At 25.1% G+C, this 21,037-nt stretch overlaps 9 protein-coding genes across 9 annotated transcripts; 4 read left to right on the top strand and 5 right to left on the bottom strand. All coding sequences in view use genetic code 12, as the record gives it.

The window, feature by feature from the left end:
- Nucleotides 1–2,296: 2,296 nt before the first annotated feature.
- Nucleotides 2,297–4,405, top strand: PDC2 (Pdc2p; the record flags this gene model as incomplete). Its single annotated transcript, XM_051762568.1, has 1 exon — nucleotides 2,297–4,405. One exon carries the CDS (start codon nucleotides 2,297–2,299, stop codon nucleotides 4,403–4,405), a length of 2,109 nt encoding a protein of 702 aa, XP_051620634.1.
- Nucleotides 4,406–4,573: 168 nt separating this feature from the next.
- On the bottom strand, nucleotides 4,574–6,268 carry PET100 (Pet100p; the record flags this gene model as incomplete). The annotated part of the gene is made up of 4 exons (XM_051762567.1): nucleotides 4,574–4,822; nucleotides 4,883–4,893; nucleotides 5,185–6,102; nucleotides 6,259–6,268. The coding sequence occupies 4 exons, from the start codon at nucleotides 6,266–6,268 to the stop codon at nucleotides 4,574–4,576; spliced, it is 1,188 nt and encodes a 395-aa protein (XP_051620633.1).
- A 157-nt stretch (nucleotides 6,269–6,425) lies between these two features.
- On the bottom strand, nucleotides 6,426–8,258 carry KGF54_002120 (uncharacterized protein; the record flags this gene model as incomplete). Its single annotated transcript, XM_051762566.1, has 1 exon — nucleotides 6,426–8,258. The coding sequence occupies one exon, from the start codon at nucleotides 8,256–8,258 to the stop codon at nucleotides 6,426–6,428; it is 1,833 nt and encodes a 610-aa protein (XP_051620632.1).
- Nucleotides 8,259–8,495: 237 nt separating this feature from the next.
- Nucleotides 8,496–9,254, top strand: KGF54_002119 (uncharacterized protein; the record flags this gene model as incomplete). The annotated part of the gene is made up of 1 exon (XM_051762564.1): nucleotides 8,496–9,254. The coding sequence occupies one exon, from the start codon at nucleotides 8,496–8,498 to the stop codon at nucleotides 9,252–9,254; it is 759 nt and encodes a 252-aa protein (XP_051620631.1).
- Nucleotides 9,255–9,293: 39 nt separating this feature from the next.
- NUP49 (FG-nucleoporin) lies at nucleotides 9,294–10,658 on the bottom strand (the record flags this gene model as incomplete). Its single annotated transcript, XM_051762563.1, has 1 exon — nucleotides 9,294–10,658. One exon carries the CDS (start codon nucleotides 10,656–10,658, stop codon nucleotides 9,294–9,296), a length of 1,365 nt encoding a protein of 454 aa, XP_051620630.1.
- Nucleotides 10,659–10,837: 179 nt separating this feature from the next.
- KGF54_002117 (ssDNA endodeoxyribonuclease) lies at nucleotides 10,838–12,658 on the top strand (the record flags this gene model as incomplete). Its single annotated transcript, XM_051762562.1, has 1 exon — nucleotides 10,838–12,658. The coding sequence occupies one exon, from the start codon at nucleotides 10,838–10,840 to the stop codon at nucleotides 12,656–12,658; it is 1,821 nt and encodes a 606-aa protein (XP_051620629.1).
- Nucleotides 12,659–15,938: 3,280 nt separating this feature from the next.
- MPT5 (Mpt5p) lies at nucleotides 15,939–19,199 on the top strand (the record flags this gene model as incomplete). Its single annotated transcript, XM_051762561.1, has 1 exon — nucleotides 15,939–19,199. The coding sequence occupies one exon, from the start codon at nucleotides 15,939–15,941 to the stop codon at nucleotides 19,197–19,199; it is 3,261 nt and encodes a 1,086-aa protein (XP_051620628.1).
- An 866-nt stretch (nucleotides 19,200–20,065) lies between these two features.
- Nucleotides 20,066–20,665, bottom strand: KGF54_002115 (uncharacterized protein; the record flags this gene model as incomplete). Its single annotated transcript, XM_051762560.1, has 1 exon — nucleotides 20,066–20,665. The coding sequence occupies one exon, from the start codon at nucleotides 20,663–20,665 to the stop codon at nucleotides 20,066–20,068; it is 600 nt and encodes a 199-aa protein (XP_051620627.1).
- A 63-nt stretch (nucleotides 20,666–20,728) lies between these two features.
- KGF54_002114 (uncharacterized protein) lies at nucleotides 20,729–21,016 on the bottom strand (the record flags this gene model as incomplete). The annotated part of the gene is made up of 1 exon (XM_051762559.1): nucleotides 20,729–21,016. The coding sequence occupies one exon, from the start codon at nucleotides 21,014–21,016 to the stop codon at nucleotides 20,729–20,731; it is 288 nt and encodes a 95-aa protein (XP_051620626.1).
- Nucleotides 21,017–21,037: the final 21 nt, after the last annotated feature.

Raw genomic sequence — 21,037 nt, 5'->3', positions numbered from 1 at the left:
AATATTTCAAGGGTGGGAAAAAATAACAAACTTAAATTTTATGATGTTGAGTTTAATTAATGAAATTCTAAAAATGTAACAGACGTTTATTTATATTTTAAAATGAAATTAATGGGAATATAATTAATTTAAATTGAAATAAAGAAGAGATGTATCTAAATATTTATTTGTACATTTATTATGAAAATTTGTTTCAATTCAATTCAACTTAATTTAATTTTAATTTGTGGTATTAATCTAGTAAATTAATTTAGTAAATATAATTTGTGGTACAAAATATATCAATAAAGAATAAAAAGTACCTCCGCTTATCAATTTTAATATTCTTAATTATTTGATTATTAAATTTACAGTTTTTTATATATATTACTTTTCTTTCTCTCTTGCTTTAACTCTTGCTTTAATTCTTTTAATGGAATTAGTTTAATATTAAACGTGGTTCTTCATTCTATTATTGTAAAATTGTTTCATAAAGCTCTTCTATTTTAGTCAATGAATTGTGGGTAGTACAAATTATATACTGTATTATAAAATGAGGGTCATTAATTTAATTAAGTAGTACAGAAAAGAAAAAAAAAAAAAATTGATATTAATTGCAACGTGGAGTAGAGACGAAAAAAAAAATCAAAACAGACAAACAACAAAACAACAATAATTGAGATTTTGAAAATATCGTAATTTGAAAAAATTATTCAAATAACATGTTTACATTTTTCAAATATTTCAGGAAAGGTTTGAAAAAAGCTTATATGATTTCCATAAGATCAAACAACTTTAATACATCGTTGAAAAAAAAACAAAATATCATGAGTTAAAAAAGTAATGAACATTTGATTACATTTATTAACAATTATTTTAGAATGGTATGATTTAATAAATTTATTATTTTGATTATAAAATAAATTATTCAAATCTGTGTTAATAATTTAATTGAAAATTTAATCTATGTAAGTAATTAGTCTAATTTACACTACTATTTTATCGTAAACAGTTGGTTCCGTTGAAAATTTAAGGTACACTAATTAATTTATTAATCTTAATTAATATATGTGCCTTTCTATTGCAATACTAATGAATTATTATCTATATAACAACTGAGAAAATATAATTTTATAAAGTTATTGATTGTGAAATGATACTAAATTTCTTGACTTGAGTTATTTATATAAAAATAACAATAAACAAGTCGACATGAGTCAATTGTAATAAAGTTTGAGTTATTCATAGTTTGCAAAACTCATATTTTTAAATGTTTTTGCGTTAATAATCAAATAATTTTTTTAAATCTTTTTACAACCAAAATCAAAATTCAAATAAATGTGTAAAAACAAGGGAGTTCATTTTGACCCCATTGCTTCCTCGATTGATAGAAACAGTTTCTTTTTACTTTTAAGTACTTCTACGAACTGAATATACTGACATATGATGATGAATGTTTAATAATAGGCATATTTTGAATATTTCATGTCCAACCATGAAACTGACTTACAGACTTGTCAAGTGGATCATTCAACAAAATTAGAGCAACATCAAATTATAAGAGTTATTAATTCAGTATCTTTAACAAGCCCAATATAGACTATAAATCATGAGTAATTTTGTTACTAACAACCTCATTCATTCTTGTGTCAGACTCTACTTGATTATACTGCTCAAATATGGTTACTAAGCTAACCTGAGACTTTTTCAATTTTCAATTGTTTTTTGCTGATCAAGTAGTCTCTGAAATTTTCACAAATTCCAAATTAAAGTGAATTCAACATTAAATATATCAAATTTGTTTTATTTCTTGATGTGGTCCAATTCTTTAATAAAACAAAATATAATAATAACTAAAATGTATATTTTGTAATTATTTCACTTTTCTCTATTGAAGTTGATCGTAACTTTGTCCTTTTATAATTTGATAAAACTTACGTTAAAACCACTATCTATACCTATTGATGTTTTCACAATCCTTAAATAAATCCCCAATTAAATTAATAAATTAATTAGCAATTCCTTTTAAACGCATAAAATTCAAATAGAATATTACACAAAATTAGAAAATAAATTTAAGTTTTTATCAATCATAAATAATTAAGATCTATTAAAATTTACTATCAAAATTATCATCGTTACAACCAAATTTTCAAACAGGTTTAAAAAATTTGAATCAACCATTTATCATTGAATTAAACACCTTTTGCTTTTACAATTAACTAAACAAATGTCATTTATATAGTACAAGTCAAATATGGGTTACACAATTAAACAAAAAATTGATATCTGTTTAAAAGCAGAATCAAATCCACAAATGACTCAATCTGATTTAGCAATATGGGCAATGAAAGAATATGGATCAACAAAACCACCATCACAAACTACTATATCAAGGATTTTAAGTTCTAAAAATGATTTAATTGCATCAAAGGAGGGAGATTTTAAATTAGTTCGTAGAAGAAAACAAACAAATCCATTATTAAGAAAAATTTTAACTGAATGGGTTACTCAAGCAATATGGGAAAATATACCTATAACAACTCCTATAATACAACTGACAGCTCATGCTATATGGACAAGATTACCACAACTGGAAAAACTGGGTAATGGAGTTTTTAATGCTAAATGGTGTACACATTTTATGAAAAAATTAAATATAAATATAACAGGAGATGAAAAAGAGATACTAAATAATATGAATTATAAATTAAATAAAGTTTGGAGATTGGATGAAAAAATTGAATTAAAACAATATTTAAATGATTTAATTGTTGAAAATAATTATACACCACAAGATATATTTGTATTAGATGAATTTCAATTATTTTATGAATTACCATTAGATCAAATATTTAATGTAAATTCTTTAGATAAAGGATTACCACAATCTCATTCATCAAATCAAATTTCTTTAACTATTTTATTAGGTTGTAATATAGATGGATCAGAAAAATTATCTCCAATGATTGTAGGGAAATATGATAAGTTTGATGTTTCAAAATCTTCAATAATACAATTAAAATCATTATCAATTGAAAATATATCATATAATAATTTAATGAATAAATTAACTGAATACTACAATATTTTTTACAAATCAAATAAAAATAAATGGATTACTTCACAAATGTTTCAAAATTATCTTTTAACATTAGATCATAAACTACATAATTTAAACCCCAACAGGAAAATTCTTATAATTTTAGATGATTGTTCGAGTCACAGAATTATAAATTTAAAGTTCCAACACCTAAAACTAGTTTATTTGAAAAATGAAACATGTCATAAAAACCCATATAATACAAATTTTAGTGGTATAAAATTTGATTATTTACCAATAAATTTTGGTATACTTGAAGAATTTAAAATATTATATAGAAAACAACAATATGAGGAAATGATAAATTTACAAAGAAATATATCACGACAAAGTAATAAAAACAACAACAACAACAACAACAACCAACAATATGAATTTAATTCAAATTCAATTCCATTAGAAGTTTTATCTGAACAAAATTATCACATACCATTGATCAAAGTTATAGAATGGATTAAAAATGCTTGGTCAATGGTTTCAAAAGAATGTATATATCAGTCTTGGAAAAAGACCCACTTACTAAAATTAAAAGGAAATCAATGGCCAAGTGAAGTCAATAAATTAAAATCAAATGAAATAATCTTCACTTTAAATGATCAATTAACAAGATATGATAGTGAAAAAAATTTCAAACAACTAGAATCATTAATGAGTTATTTAAATGTAGTTATACCATGGGAAATAGATGAACTAATAGGTTTAGTAAATGAAAGAGGTAAAATCACATTAAGTTATGCGTCAATTGAAGAAATAATAGATAGTTGTTTATCAGAATTAGTAGATGATGAAAGTCATAGTGATTTCGAAATAGATGAAATAGATTTTGAACAAGAACAAGAACAAAAAGATGAAGAATTTGTTGAATTAATTACAAATGATTTTAAACATAATGAAAATGGTAATTGGTCATTAATTGGATCCGATTCTAATACTGCGAATAATATTTCATTATTTGATAGTCCTGTTACAAATTCAGATAATGGAGATCAAATGGAAGTAGATAATGATTTAGAAAACAAAATAATAAACAGTTTCCCATTTGAGACAACTACAACCACCAGTCAAAAACATAAATTAAATAATCTAGAAAATTGGAAAATTAAAAGACAATTAATAGATATTCAATTACCACAATATCAAAATTTCCCAATTTCCCAACAATCCCAATCATTCCAACAACCTCAGAATTATCAATTTGATATTAAATCATCACTTGTAAAATTATTGAATTATTCAAACAACAATCAAATTAATTTGTCTCAAGCTACTATTGATGATTTAAATTATAATTTAAGAAATATTGAATCAAAATTAAATAAATAGTGGAGTAAGGTCAAATGAAGTAAATAAATAAGTAAAATTATAAAGTATTTAAATTCATCATTAAATACATTCTTGTTCATTAAATTAACTATTTACAAAATTCGTAAAAATCTTCAAAACTCTCCAACATTTAACAACTCTCCCATTCCTCTCAAATAACAGCCTCAACTATTTACTTGTTTCTTCATCATCATCTTCAATTATCCCCAATTCTCTAGCTTTAGCTTCCAATTTTTGTCTTTTTTCTGCACGTACTTTCCTAATACGAGCAACTTCAGCTTGAATTTCATGAGGTTCTTTAGGAATTTGATTTAATGTTTTTGGATCTGGCCAAAACCCAGGTAAATTAAATTTTTTATCTGTATCTAAACCTACATAATACATTATTAAAATTGGTGTTAATAAATAAAAACCAAACTTGATAAAATGTTAGTAAATAGTTTTTGATGATTATTAAATTAATGGTTTAGTACTTACTTTTGCTGTTTCTAGTTGGGTACGCGTTACGCTGTGTATAAGTCTATTCACATATGTTGACTTCATTGTTGGTTGTGTTAGTGGGAAATTGTATGGTCTGATTAGATAACTAAATCGATTGTATATTTGATTTTTGGTTTTAACTATCGCGAGAAGATTGTCAGAATTTTGGTAGCATAAACTAGAGTACAATTGCAACTATTTCAAAATTTTAAGAGGTATTTTTTATCAGGACTATATAGTTATGAACAATCAAGAATGTCTGAAAAGATGAAATTTTCTTGAAATACTTCTTTTCATACTAATTAAAGTAGGAGTTGGTAAAATATATTGATTTTTTTGTTCTTGAATTTTAACTTTTCTTTTTCTACCACCAGGCATCAATTCAGAATCACTTTTAATACTTGAACCAGTACGAATTTCTTGTTCTTCATCATCATTTGAAGAAACTCTAAAAATTGAAGTTAATTTATAACCAACATCTTCATTTTTAATTTTTTGAGTAAATGATCTCATTGTTGAAAATTTTGGTCTTCTTTTTGGATTTAATTTTTTAGATTTTGGTAAAAGAAATTGATTTTCAAATTCTTCATCTATTTTATAATTTTCTAAAATTTTGGCATCTTCTTGATCATCATCTCCAAAATGATAAGTTGGTTCATCTTGAGGATCTTGTTGTTCTTTTAAACTTAAATCTAATTTTGAGTTTAAATTTGAATTCATATTGAACATTGAATTATATTTTTTATTTAATCCGTTGATGAATGAGTTAGCTCTTGAACTTTTTCTACTATTTAATTTTTTATCATCTTCATTGTCTTCAATTGAGTATAATTCTTCTTTACCTGTTTCTCTTTTAGCAATTGATTTATTTTTTCTAACTTTAACCATAGCTAGTTCTTTACCATTTTCATTTTCATCTTCATCAGTTGAAAAAATTTCATCTTTACATAATCTTTCTAATTCATTTAATCTTTCATCCAAATGTGGTGAATCAGGTAAGAAATAAAAATTAATAATATCTAAAATAACAGTAGCATAATCATGAAATTTACCATTAGAACCAATTGTTCCGTTATCATTTGTTTTTTTGGAAATAAATTGATCTAATTCATTTTTGGAATTATGATTAGTTGAATAAAATCTCTTTTGTTGTAGTTGATTGATTGTATGGAAATTTGATTCAATTAAAGATTTATTTGAAGCTGAACCTTTAGGAACTAACTTGGATGGTAATGTTTTTGATGAGTATCGATAATCATCGTTTGCGAGATGTAATGTTTTTGGGTGCTATTGTTGTCATTGGATAATGAATAAAGATACTTTAATGGAATCAATTTTTTATTGACTTGTTATGCATAATATATTATATGAACAAAGAATCATATCAAAAAATTTATGGGATCTGTGATTGATTGTTCAAATCTAGAGTAGTGATTGAAATTTTGGTTGCAAATTAAATTTATATTAATGCTATATGCAGGTATAATTCTGACTTGAAACGAACCATTATATCTAAATGAACATTAACCCTCCTCTCGATTTATATTAAAAATGATTCAAATATTGTGTTTTTAGCTTTCTTATCTTCATGATGAAATCCAATATGTAATCTACCATCTTTTTCACCCAAATCAATAATCTTACTTAAAATAAAATCTTTAAAATATCCATATTTTAAGAATTGAAAATCAATTTTTAAATCAATAATTTCTGATTTATTATGTCCATTATAATTACCAGCATCATCAAATGAGTTTAAATCTAAAAATTTGTAATTTTTACCATTTTCATCGGTTGTTTTACCTGCAACATTAAAAATTAGATATATCTTATCCCTTTTCTTATCATTTATAATTTCAAATTGTTGATTTACATCATTGCCATTATTATAACTTAAAATTTTAATTGATTTTTTAGTAGCTGGGTAAAATATTTGTATAGATTTTTTATCCACAATTATCCATTTCTTAGAGTTCAAAATAAACATCTTTCTAATAAATCCAAATTTGTAAGTTTGAATTTTGGAATTTTCGTAATCTAACGTAATAACTTGAGAATTAGTGTTGATATATAAAGTTGATCCTAAAACTTCAATTGATGATCCAACTGGTATTTTCAATGATGTTGTATATAATCTAAAATTTGTGAATTTTTTAGTTTTGTAGTCAAAATCCCAACTTATGATTTCTCCAGCGCTGAACACCAAGAAAAATTTATTGTCAAATATTTTACCAATTTCTAGTGAGTTTTCAATATCAACCTTTTTACCTTTAGGTTTAGAATATATAAATTCAGGTCTTATACCATCATGGTATGATAAAAAGTCATTTAACTCATTAGTCCTCTTTCTGTGATTGACATTTTTGGAAGTTAACAATTTATTAATTTCATCAATACTTTTTTTTTGGTAATTTGTAAATTCAACATAATGTAGACCTAATGCATGTTCTAAAGATTTACCTCGTTTGTGCAATTTCTTAAAGTTGAATTTTAAAAACTTAATTAATGGAAATGTTAAGTCAGTAAAATCATTGGTATGTCTATTAAAAACGTTGAACCTTATAATAGATACTGAATCAAAATTTGAAGTCCTTAAAACTGATAATAATTGGAGAACCTGAGGATTAAAACTACAAATAATTCTAAAATCGGAGTCATTGTTACTTATACCAGATCCAAATATTGGATAAAAATCTGCTCTGGTTGTCATTTCGTTTATACCAGTAACAGTTTTGCAATACCAATGTTGTTTTTGAGTATAAATTCTTTCTCTCTTGGTGTCAAAGACTTCTGCACCTATATTTCCATTTATAACATTAAATGATTCGAGTTCATCAAAATCGTAAGCAAGTGGTCCTAATCGAAGTATTACAAACTCTGAGTCTTCATAACCATAAATATGACATTGTGGTAGTATAATTTTATTTTCATCTACACATCTTTTAGGACTAATAAATTTAGCTCTATTCATAACATTATCATTTAAATATGAACCAATAGAATTTATTTGTCCAGTTTTTAAATTTAGTAAACTTAGATTATCAAATGTAAATTTCTGATTTCTGTCATTGAAATCAAATTTCTTCTTATTAGGCTTGGGTACTTTTGGATTCTTGTATATATCTTGAGAATGTTGTTTTTTATTTTTGTTCTTCACTTTATTCTCTAGCCTTAATTCTTCTAATTCTTCTTGCTCAAAATCTTGATTTCTTTTTTCAGCTTGTATTGAGTTGTTATGATACTTTGTTAAATTTGTTGTTTCTGTTGGTGTTGTTGAATTAGTTGTCGGTATTGCCCCATTCGTTACTTTAAAATATCTTCCTCTAGTGGTATCAAAATAATAACCAGGTATTTCAGCTGGAGTTGGAGGCATCAGTCATATGATAGTTTAATGGATATATAATTTAAATGGAGAATGAGAAGTGGTATAATGAATAGTTGTGGTTTTAAAGGAATAGTACACTAGTATTATAAATAAGAATAGTAAATATATTTAACCTGTTTCAACTAATATATTTTTGTGTTCTTTTTAAAATAAATTTATCATATTAGGTATCAAATATAATTTGCAATTTATACCATAAATAACTGAAATCACACACCAAAAAGAATGTCACGAGCGGACTATTTATCAAAGTATATGAGTAGCAATTCATTAAAACCTGAAAAAGTTAAGAAAAAGAAGAAAAAAATTCCTCAAATAACATCAAATATAATCATAAATAAAGCAGAGACAATTGAACCGATACTATCACAACAATCAGAAGACCCGGTTGATCTACTACCTCAAGAAGAATTAGACGAAGAGTCCAAACCAATAACTGTACTGAATATACAAGAGAACAAAGGGTTTAAAAGAATAGATAATGGTACAATTACCAAACCAAAATCATCATCATCATCGTCATCAAAAGTAAAGGAACAAGTTGTAGTAAAAAAACCTCAAGAAACAGTATATCGTGACTCATCAGGTAGAATAATAGATATCAAAGAAGCTGAGGAAGAATTTAATAAAAGAAAACAAGAACAACAAGACTCCAGACTAAAAACTGAAGTCAAGACGTCAAAATCTGATCAATTGATGCAAGAATCGATAAAGTTTAAGTCAAAACTAGATTCAAATTTTGAAGATCCAATATATGCATTCATGGACGAAAAGAAAGAAGTAGAAGATGAATCAAAATCAAAATATGTATACAACAAAGGTGTGAATTTACCTAATAGATTTGATATACCAGCTGGATATTTTTGGGATGGTATAGATCGATCAAATGGATTTGAAGAATTAATGATGAGAAAAATCAATGAACAAAACTACGATAAAGTTAGTTCTAAAGTTAATGAAGATTATGAAATAGTTTACGATTAATGAATATAAAGTTATAGTACATTTTTTAATATTAGTGATCTATTTAATTAGTCTATTTATTTCATTATTTAATTGAGCCATTGTTTCACAAAGGTCCATAAATAAAGCATATTGAGATTTTATAACTTGAACAATATTTTCTAAGTTTCCAAACCCTTCTTTACAATTTTTCTCTAATCCATTTAACACATTTTCTAATTCATTTATTGTTTCTTCATATATGTTTAAAGTTTCGTAATATTTTTTAATCTTCTTGATGAAAAATTCATTTAATTGATTTGAACTTGATAATTTTGTACCTGGAGTACTTAATTGTATGATTAATTGCATGATATTATTTATATCGTCTGTTATTTCATTATTCATCTTTTTTAATTCTACTAGCTGATTAGTGTCGAATTTTAATGCTTGTTTGGTTGATAGTAATTTATTTTGTAAATATAATATATCTTTAGGTATTGAATATATAAGATCATTATGTTTCTGCATATCTGAATTTAAGGTGGTTGCAATTAAATGCTGGGTATTTATGTATCTATCAAGTTGTTGCAATTCATTTTTCACGTTATCTGGCAAATCACCTACTCTTGTCATTGCTGTCAATTGTGGCTGTTGTTGCTGTTGTTGTTGTTGTGATTGTTGTTGAAATTGATTTTGTTGTTGTGGTTGACCAAATAAACCTGTAGTTGCTGGTTTTGATCCAAATAATCCTCCACTTTGCTGACTACCTGTATTTCCAAAAAGTCCTCCACTTTGTTGAGTATTTGTATTACTATTTCCAAAGAGTCCTCCTCCTGTATTTGTATTATTATTAGACCCAAATAAGCCACCACTTGGTTGTGTAGTTGTATTGTTGCTGGAGCCAAATAATCCTCCTCCTGTTGTTGTACTTGGTTTATTTCCAAAAAGACCTCCTGATGTATTAGATGATGATCCAAATAATCCTCCTGTTGTAGATGTTGACGGTTGTTGCTGCTGTTGATTTTGTTGACCAAAAAGTCCTCCAGTTGCTGGTTGTTGTTGTTGATTTTGCTGACCCCCAAATAAGCCTCCGGTGGAAGGTTGTTGATTTTGCTGTTGTTGATTCAGACTTCCAAATAAACCACCTCCAGTGTTTGTATTACTTGAACCAAACAATCCACCAGATTGTTGTTGTGGTTGTTGCTGATTTGATTGATTACTCCCAAACAATCCACCCCCTGTATTTGTACCAGTAGATGAGCCCCCAAATAATCCACCAGAAGTATTTTGTTGTGGTTGTGATGTTGATGTTGATGTGTTGCCAAATAATCCACCTGTAGCTGTTGCTGGTTTGGCACCAAATAATCCACCGGTAGATGACGAGGCATTGTTAGATCCAAATCCACCAAATGATGGAGTTGTATTTGACGTTTGTCCAAACATTTATTTTAATTAATTCAATTGCACTTTTGTAATTCTATAAAATCTTGTTATATTTTAAATCATCACTAATATTTATTTTGTATGTTTTGATTTTTATTATTATTTGTGTCTGGAGTTTACAACACAACCACTAACCCTTGACGATACAAACCTTATCAAAAAGATACTACCAATGGGTTATGAATGATAAAAAACCAGAGCAACTCAATGCCGAGTTGTCAAATTCATTTGGTGATATTTTCAAACTATTCAATCAAAAAGATAAAATTATTGAAGACTTAAAGAATATTCGAAGTGAAGATCAATCAACAATTCGTCAATTAAGAGATGATATACGCGTATTGGAGTCGAAATTAGATCTTGGAGCTACTAAAATAAGTTTATTGGAGTCTCAATTGAAGTCGAAAGATGATCAAATAAAATTGAAAGATGAAGAAATAAAAAAATTAGAAAGTAATAAATTAGCTTCAAGACCAACTTTGAAATCTAGAGATAATAGTATCATTAGTATTACTTCTTCATCACCTACAAAAATATCACTACAAACGAAATCAGTTTATGAACCAAAGAAATTAACAGTTTCAAGTACTGATAATGAAGATCCTACAAAAGCAAGAAAAACTAAATCAATGTTTGAAAATCTTCGATTATTACCTACTCAATATAGTGATACGGAAGATGAATCGTCAATAAACAAAGAAAGTATTGACAAAAAAGTAAATACAAATTCGTTATCTTCAAGAACTGCATCATTACCTAAGATCAATAATAAATCTTCACCACCATCATTAAAAAAAAGCAATGTTAATTCCTCATCACCAGCAAAACGTAACTTACTAAAATCAAAATCAGTGTATGAACCAAACATTACATCGAAACCACCTATCAGCAACGAAGAGCCAGCAAAAGCAAGAAAAGCTAAAAGTATGATTGAAAATTTACGTATCTTACCAACTCAATACAGTGATTCTGAAGATGAAACAAACCAAGAAAATATAAATTCATCACCCATAAATATTAGTTTTGACGTCAATAAACCAATAATGAAATATTCGTCAGATGGAAAATTAATAATTAGTCCTAAAAAGAATATGAAACCAGCTACAACTACCGCAAAACGTCAATTAAGTCCAATCAAAAATAAAGCTAATGATCGGAAAGAAATAATGGGAGCTCCAAAATTCTTCAAACGTCAAAAAAGTATTGAACTTAAAGAAGATAATCCATTTTATAATAATCCTATTATTAATTTGTCACCACCATTAGCAGAATCAACATCACCAATTAAATTGAGTCAACAAGAACTTAGTATATCTGCACAAATCGAGAAGGAAGTTGACGATATTATGGAAAAAGCAGGGTTAGAGGATGAGGAAGTAATTGCCGATTCACAAAATGAGTATGAAATGAACATATATTCAACACCACCTCCTACGACTCATTATTTATCTGATAAATCTTTTCCACCTTCTCCAATAATTGAAATTCCACCTACAATTACAACAATAAATCTACGTAGGAAATTTTTACAAGATTATTATACAAAAAAATTTACAGAAGATTCAAATTTTAAAATCAACCTACACTCAAATCCAATAAAACAAATATCATGGGATTTCATAGATTTCAACAAGAACCTAAACTACAAACCAAATGAATTTAGTCAATTCTTACAAAAGCATCAAATAAAAGATTCAAAAAAATTTAATCAATATAAAGAATTTTATAATTTGAATGAAAATTGGAAATTAGAAGATAAATTACTGCAAATATTTGATAAATTTGAATCACCTCCTGGATTTATGAAATCTGATTTCCCAACAACTCAAGAATTAGAAGAAAGGAAACAAATTATTGATGAAAGACAAAAAAGAAGAATTAGTAGAAGAATTAAAAGTTGTATTACTTTAAATGATAAAAATTTACAAGTTGGTGAATATATTTTTAGTAGTGATATTTTAAATAAATATGTTATTGCTGGTCGTTGGTATATTAGGTAGGATTAGTTAGGGTATTGAGTGGGTTTTTGGTGATAGTTATTTATCCATTTTAGTTCTAAGATAGATGTATTTACTTACTTAATTTTTGCATACGTTGTCTACTATTAAATGTAGAGCTAATTTGACTTGATCAATGCAATTTGGATAATCCCTTTGCAAATGTAATTCTAGACCTGAAACTTGCTTGCAACTTTGAAATTAGTACAAAAGCAAATTTACTAGAATCGCTCTTAGATAAGTGTCGCTGTCATTTCTTGAAATAAATCATCTAATATATCATGGCTCATTTTCATGAATCTAAATTGAATATTACAATGGAGTAGAGAACACATGGCTGAGAGTTGACATAAACTATATTTAAAAAATCTTTGGTTGCAAAAGATAAAAAAGTAGTTTAATTTATCTCTGTAAACGTTTCAAATACTCAATTTGAAGCTAAATTAATCTCGAAAATATTTTATTTACTCATGAAATAGGAAGTCTCAGAAATCTTAAAAAAACTTAAATTCTAAGCTTAATTTTTATTTAATTTGTGGGGAAAATTTGGGTATTGATTAATGAGTTTGCTTAAAAGGAAGTTTCAAGATCAATTCAAAATCAAGTATTAATTTATACGAATAAGTGTCGAAAACTTGATTGATGGCTATACGACCACAAATACTATAGTCACAGCTTCATTGTTGAATAACAAGAAGTGCAAAGTTTATTGTTAAAGAAGTACTAAATTATGGTTTAAAACAGTTTACTTATTTAGTATTACATTTCTTTATTAGTGAATTTTCGAGAGTTAGTACTTTAAATGTCTTTGTATCGCAAAGCAGCTCTATTCCATCATAATACATAGCAGTTAATTTATTATTGATTGACTAATTAAGTAGCATCTTCAAAAATAAAGTGACTACTTTATTTGAAAAAATGCTGCAAAAATGAATTTACTATTACTTACATAATTAATCTATTAAAACTTAAAAAGACCTTTAACTCCGCTCGTAATTTTTCTGAGTCGGTTTTAAAAATTTTAATTTTAATTTTAATTTCGAAAAAAAAAAAAAAAAAAAAATTTTAAAAAAAAAAANAAAAAAAAAAAAAAAAAAAAATTTTAAAAATAAAAAAAAGTGAAAAAAAAGTAAAAAAAAGACGAGCCGCTCGTATTTCCCATAATAGTAACTTCCTGATTTATAAAGATGTCCCTTAAAATTTTCTATTTTCGAGAGTTCAATTCTCAAAAGTTTATTTTTGTTATATTAAAATAGGACCCAAATAATTGACGATGAGTAAAAGTTGTAAAATGATGTGTATTTTGATAATAGATAGAGAGAAAACTGAGAAATAAAAAGTATACAATCTATTTTACTAATTGAGTAGAACCATAGCATCAAATTCATTTACTAGTTGAGTAGAAGAACTCCTTTTATGATCAGGTCATGTATAATATTTTAAAAAATGTTATGAACGGTTATATCTTACGGATAAAAAATGTTTTCGTTGGGGTTATATCCAAATAAGATATGATTCTCCTTTTTTTTCTATGGTCGTGAATCGTTTCATCCTGGATCGAGCGTAATATATTATTATATTTAATAATCAAATTGATTCTTAGACTTTTTTAACTCGTTGATCAAATATCACAAAATTTGAAAATCACAGTCATTCGAGTATTGAAAAAGAAATAAAAATTTCTCATTTAATCGTTAACAATTTAGGAGAAAGAGAGAGTTGTAAAATGAGATATTAACGGAGACTTAGTTTAGACTTTTCAAAATCAGTACAACATAATAGATTTGTTACTCGAAAGGACTAGAATTGAAACAGTTTTAATATAATATAAAAAAGATATAAAAAAAAGACGAACAGTCTAATAAGTCCTTTTAACTCATGCTCAAATGTAATTATTAAATTAGCTATAAAATCAAACATTTAAATTGGTCTAATTAAAATTATATAAACTTATATATAAATCACCTCAGACCTTCCTTAATATTCTTTGTAAAAATTACTTTTTAAAAATGAATAATTAATTTGTATTTACTTTTATTTATTTCCAAAATCAGATCAGACATTAAAATAAAAAAAAGTAAAATAAGAAAAATAATATTGATCAAAATAAAAAATAAATAGACTTAAACTTTTTAAATTCATTTAATGGTAGTCAATTGTAAATATTGTATTAACTTAATCTTATCGTATACAGAAATTAACAGATTTGATCATATGAACTATATAAACTCAGCTATCTCATCGACCTATTTAGCATGTATAACTTGTATATACATTATTAAACTACTATTGATTGTAATATTAGTGATTATATAGCAAAAATAGAGTAATTTAATTGAACGTATTACAATTGAAATATAATAATCTAAGGCATATTTGATCTGACACTTTTTCAATGTAATTTGATATAATTTTCACATTCATATAAAATAGTTAATATGGTACTGTATATAATAAAGGCTATAATTTTATTTTTGCTTTTTTCTTTTTTGTCTTTTTTTTTTTTTCAATTATTGTATTTATAATTATCCATAATTTAAAACAGGATTTGAAACAAATAATATTGTTTTACCTTAATAAAGATTATTAAAAATAATGTAAGATAAATTTGAAATTAATTAGTCTATATTAATTAACAACAAATTTTATCAATTAATCCAGTGTTTATTTAAGAAATTAGATAAATTAGTGTGGAAACGTATGAATCTAATATTTATTATTATTATTATTATTAGATTTATATAGTCTAGACTTTCAATTAGTACTATACTTTTTATAGTTTGTCTCCTTACAATTTTAATATTAATTAATTAAATATTTTTGAATCCTAATTTTGAGAGGTGTAAATTTTAATATGTTCAAATAATTTTTCAAATACTTTTCAAATATCTAAATATATTTATTGAAGAAGAACTAACTTTTTTGGATATAATAGAATATAATGATCTACAAATTACTGATCTATCTAATTTATGTGATATACAAGTGTTAATAATTTTTAAAAATTCTTATATATATAAACATTTTATTGAATAATCAAGACATTTCTCAAATATATATATTAATTCCTATATATATATCCTAATAATGATTTCAAAAGACAGTAGAAAAAAAATTAGATAGATTAATTTTGTACTAAATTATTATTATTATATTAATATTAATTTTAAATATTATATATAATAAATATAAAATTTCAACCATTACAAACTTTCCCTTTTTTAATATATATATTTAGTATATACAACAATATTCAATAAAGAAGACAATTATCATCTTATCAATGTCTTCTTATCAACAAAATCATTATAATCATAATCATAATCTATCTATAAATTCAATGAATTCAATTATTGAACCTACAACTCCACCAAATAATAATTTATCAAATACTAATACTAATACTAATAATAATATTAATACAAATAATAATTTTCAAATTCAGCAACAACATCCAAATACTCCTCAAACTTTTAATAGTATTTCATCAAACAATACCAATTCTTCATCATCAACTACAAATACTTCTTATAATAATACTCATAATCGTAGTTTATCATCAAATGGTTCATATTTAAAATTTAATACAAATAATTTAAATGGAAAATCAATTTTATGGGATTCTTCAAATAAATTAAATAATAATTTAAATTTACCAAATTTTAATATAGATAATCAAATTGGTATTAATAATGGAGGTAATGGTGGTGGGAGTTTAAATAATGAAGTAATTTCAACTCCATTGATTATACCTCCTTCATCAAATAATGATTCAATAAGTTCAACTACATCTAGTCCTTCTTCACAAATATCTTCATTTCAAAAATTATCATTAGATTCAAATAATAATAGAGGAACTACAAAACATAATATACAACAACAACCACCTCCAATTATTACTTATTCAAATGATAATAAAGAAAATTTTTTAAAAAAATCAAATAATGGCTCAAATTTAGGTATTATTAGTGTTGGTAGCGGTACTATGTTAAATTTTGTTGGTGATATTAATTCAACTAATTCAACTTCATCAACTCCACCATCATCAAATAATAACAACTTTTTGAGTGGTGCTGTTGGATCTAACAGTGATTTTAATAATAATAATTTAAACTCATCAACTACAACTTCAAATACTCCAATTATTAGAGTACCAACAAAAATTGATAAAGAATATCTTGTTTCGATAAATAAATTACCATTAATTCAATTAAAAACGGAAATATTAAAATTATCAAAAGATCAATATGGATGTCGATTTTTACAAAAAAAAATTGATGAAACACTAATTTCAAATTATCAAGTTAGGTTAAATAATTTTGAAATTATTTTTAATGAAATATATCCTTATATGTATGAGTTGATTATTGATCCATTTGGTAATTATTTAATTCAAAAGATGATCCTGTATTGTAATGAATCAAATTTAAATTTAATTTTAGAAATTTTAAAAGATAATTTATTCAAAATTTCAATAAATCAACATGGTACAAGAGCTTTACAAAAAATTATTGATAACTTAAACAACAATTTACAATTGAGTTTATTGATTCAAGGTTTAAAACCTTATATTGTTGACTTAATCAAGGATTTAAACGGTAATCATGTTATTCAAAAAATTTTAAATAAATATCAACCAATAAATTGTCAATTTATTTATGAGTCTATTATAAAAGATTTATATATTGTTGCAACTCATAAACATGGATGTTGTGTATTACAAAAATGTTTAAACCATGTAACTTCATCACAATTAATTGAATTTTCAAATGCTATATTAAATTTTGAGAATTTTTCAAAATTAATTAATGATCAATTTGGTAATTATGTATTACAATATCTTATATCAATAAATTCTTTAGAAATAAACTATAAAGTTTTTAAAAACTTTTTAAAATATGGTATTAAAAATTTATGTAATTCAAAATTTAGTTCAAATGTTGTTGAAAAATTTTTAAAAAATTGTTATAATAATGAAATTTTAAATTATGAATTTGCAAATTTAAAATTTGAATTAACTTATCAAATATTAATTGATGATTTAAATTTATTAATTAATGATCCTTATGGTAATTATGTAATTCAAACAATGATTGATATTTTAATAAATCCACAAATTGATTATTCAAAAGTTTCTAAATTATCATTGATTTTACCAAATGAATATAATAATGATGAACAACAACAACAACCACAAACTCAATATCAAAATGTTTTATTAATTGTTATTATCAAATATTGGTTTCAAAATTGTAAAATTATCTCATCATTTGGTAAAAGAATTCAATCTAAAATTAATATAATTTTGAATAATAATGGATCAAATGTTTCATCATCAGCTACATCATCTTCCTCATCTTCATCTTCATCTAATGGTTCAATAAATAAATTACTTAAAAGAGGTAGTCAAATGAATGCAAACGGTGAATTTGTAGCAAGTGATGGTGCGATGTACAAGCAAAATTTACATCATAATTCAAATCAACAATATCAACCTCAATTACAACAATTGCAATCTTTTAATTATTTAAATCAATTATCAAATAACCATCAACATAATGGTGGCAACTCAGTTGACTATGGGAACCACAATAATTTGAATTATCCAATAAAAAATAATTTAACTTCAACAATTAGAACAAATTCATTACCAAGTAATCTTTATAATTTGTCTTCATCAACTTCAAATTCATCATCAAATAACAAGATTAATGATTTAGCAATTACAAATAATACTAATAATCAAGCTAATGTCAATAATAGTAATAACTATAATGCTAATAACAATGTAAACAATGTCAATAATGTCAATAATGTCAGTAATATAATGAATCCAAATGCATCAACTGCATCTATTCATTCAAATGGATCAGTTGCTCCATCACCAGCTCAACAAAATAATGATGAATACAGCAATAGAGCAACTCCAAATTTAAATGGTAATAGTGTTGGTGGTATTGGTCAAAATTTATATCCTTATATCAATGGTCCTCATCCAATGTATCATCCATTTTTCCAACAACAACATCATCATCATCATCATCAACTGCATTCATCTTATTCAAACTTATACCCAATGGCTCATCAACCTGCACAACCACCTCAGCCACAGCATCAACAACAACAGCAACAACAAACTCATAATCGTAATTCATCAATTTCTTCTTTAAACTTACCTCAACCACAACAGCAACATAATAGCTCAGTTAATTCAACTCCATCATTTACTCCAAATCCAGGTTATTTACCAAGTGGTTATAACAATTATCATCAATTCCAACCACCTCAATCACAACAACAAATGATGAATAATAACGTGGGTGGTGGTCCAATCAATGGAATTACTTATAACAGTAATACTGTTGGATCAGGAGGTATTGACAAAACAAATGGAAATTCAAATGGTTTAAATGTTTATCATTCTCATAATCCATCTTGGTCATCTACTACAACTACAGCATCATCATCAAATACTCAAATCTTAAACCCATCAACAACTGGTAATAACACAACCATCAGTTCATTCAATAATCAAACTTGGTAAAAAAAGAAGTATAAAATGAACATGTAATACTATATTTAAAACCATAAAAGTTTAACACAAAAGCTACAAAATTAAAAAAAAAAGAAAATTAAAAATTAAAAATTAAAAAAAATTAAAAAATATATTTATACCATCATCATATTCATATTTTATATTCTATATTTATTGATATTATTAACTACAATTTTATTTTTCCAAAATTTCCATAAAATTTTCATAAAGTTTTTTTTTCATAAATTTCATATCCCACTTTTACTTCAACAAATATATTTTAAGTTACTTTTGATATTAATTACAGATTAATGATTTAATATCGTCTATATATATATTTATCTTTCATTTTAGGAAATGTACTTTTATATAATTAATATATTTTAGTTATTTTTTGTTTATAATTTATTCAATTAGTTATATGCGCTTTGGATGGTCTTATTTTAAATATAAATAAAACGATATCGTTTAAATAGACCTGGTAAGTTCTAGTAAGTTATTTTGTATTTAGATCCAAATTCAATTACATAACCTAATCAAGAAATTACTTTTATTGCTCAACTATTAAAATTGATTTTGTGTTTCAAAATTATTTTTTTTCGGCTGCAAAAAAAAAAAATAGAAACTAAAATTTAAAATTTACGAAACTCTTATTTTTTTAATTTTGCAACCTTAATTTAATTTTTAATTATTTTTTTCTGGTTCTGTTTTTTTAAAACAATTTCCTGATACAAAAGGGGTATTTTTAAACAATTAATTGGTAGCGCAATAATATTTACGAGAGATCAGATAAATAATTCGATTACGTAATTAGATCTATAAATAGCACTTTGATATATGTTAACCACTATTATAGGGAAAAATAATGGTATGTACTAAACACCATTTTCAATAAAGCTCGTAACTGCATTAATCAACTCATCAATAACTTGATCATTTTCAGAATCATCGCCTAAGTTATGACTACCACCATCAATAATTTTACTATACTTACTCCAAAGCTCAATGGGTGTAGCTTTCTGAAACCTCAGAACTAATTCTTTCTTGTCAATTGATGCAGGTACAAATTGATCAGATCCAGAATATACTAACAATAAAGGTTTAGAAATTTTACCAAAACTTTCCCCGAGTTCTTCATCAGTTAAATAAGATGAAAAAAAATCATCATCTCCTCTTTTAGAAAATAATGAATTGAATCTATATGCAGTTATTGGTACTCCCCAATTTGTCTTTCTAAATTTTTCAGGTAATATATCATTTGATTTACCCTTTGCTATATATTCATTTTGAACTTCTTGTATTAATGATTCATATTTTGTTGGATCTAAAGTTGATGAAATTGCTTCTTGATCTGATACTGATGCTTGTAATATAATTCCATCAATGTTAGAATTTTCTGTGAGTTTAGAATTATCCGATAATAAATGTTTAGTTAAATAATGAATTGAATTTTGACACCCAGTTGAATGACCCATTAATATTATTTTTTTACGTTGACCACCTTCTGATGCTCTAAAATATTCTACTGCTTTTTGAATTTATTGTGAATCTTTTGAAAGACTAGTTATTCCATATCCAGTATATGCTGATGATAAAAGTATTTGAATTAAACTCCAACTTTCTTTATCTTTACCTTTGACTTTTGAAACTGACTTGGCTAATTGTGGTAAATAAGGAACATTCAATAAACCATTTTGTAATCCTCCAATAAATATTATTATATTTTCTGATACTTCATCTGGATTATCTGTGAATTCAAATGCCGTTAAATTAAAACCAAAAGTATGTAAGATACCTTTTTGTTTTGGAACTTTACTTAATGACATTTTTTTTGCAAGGTTTATGGT

Source organism: Candida jiufengensis, assembly GCF_024610255.1.
Source record: "Candida jiufengensis strain CBS 10846 chromosome Unknown scaffold4, whole genome shotgun sequence".
NCBI classification, from domain to species: Eukaryota; Fungi; Ascomycota; class Pichiomycetes; order Serinales; family Debaryomycetaceae; genus Lodderomyces; species Lodderomyces jiufengensis.
The sequence above is the reverse complement of the archived record's forward strand: the minus strand, read 5'-3'. Positions and strand labels throughout refer to the sequence as shown.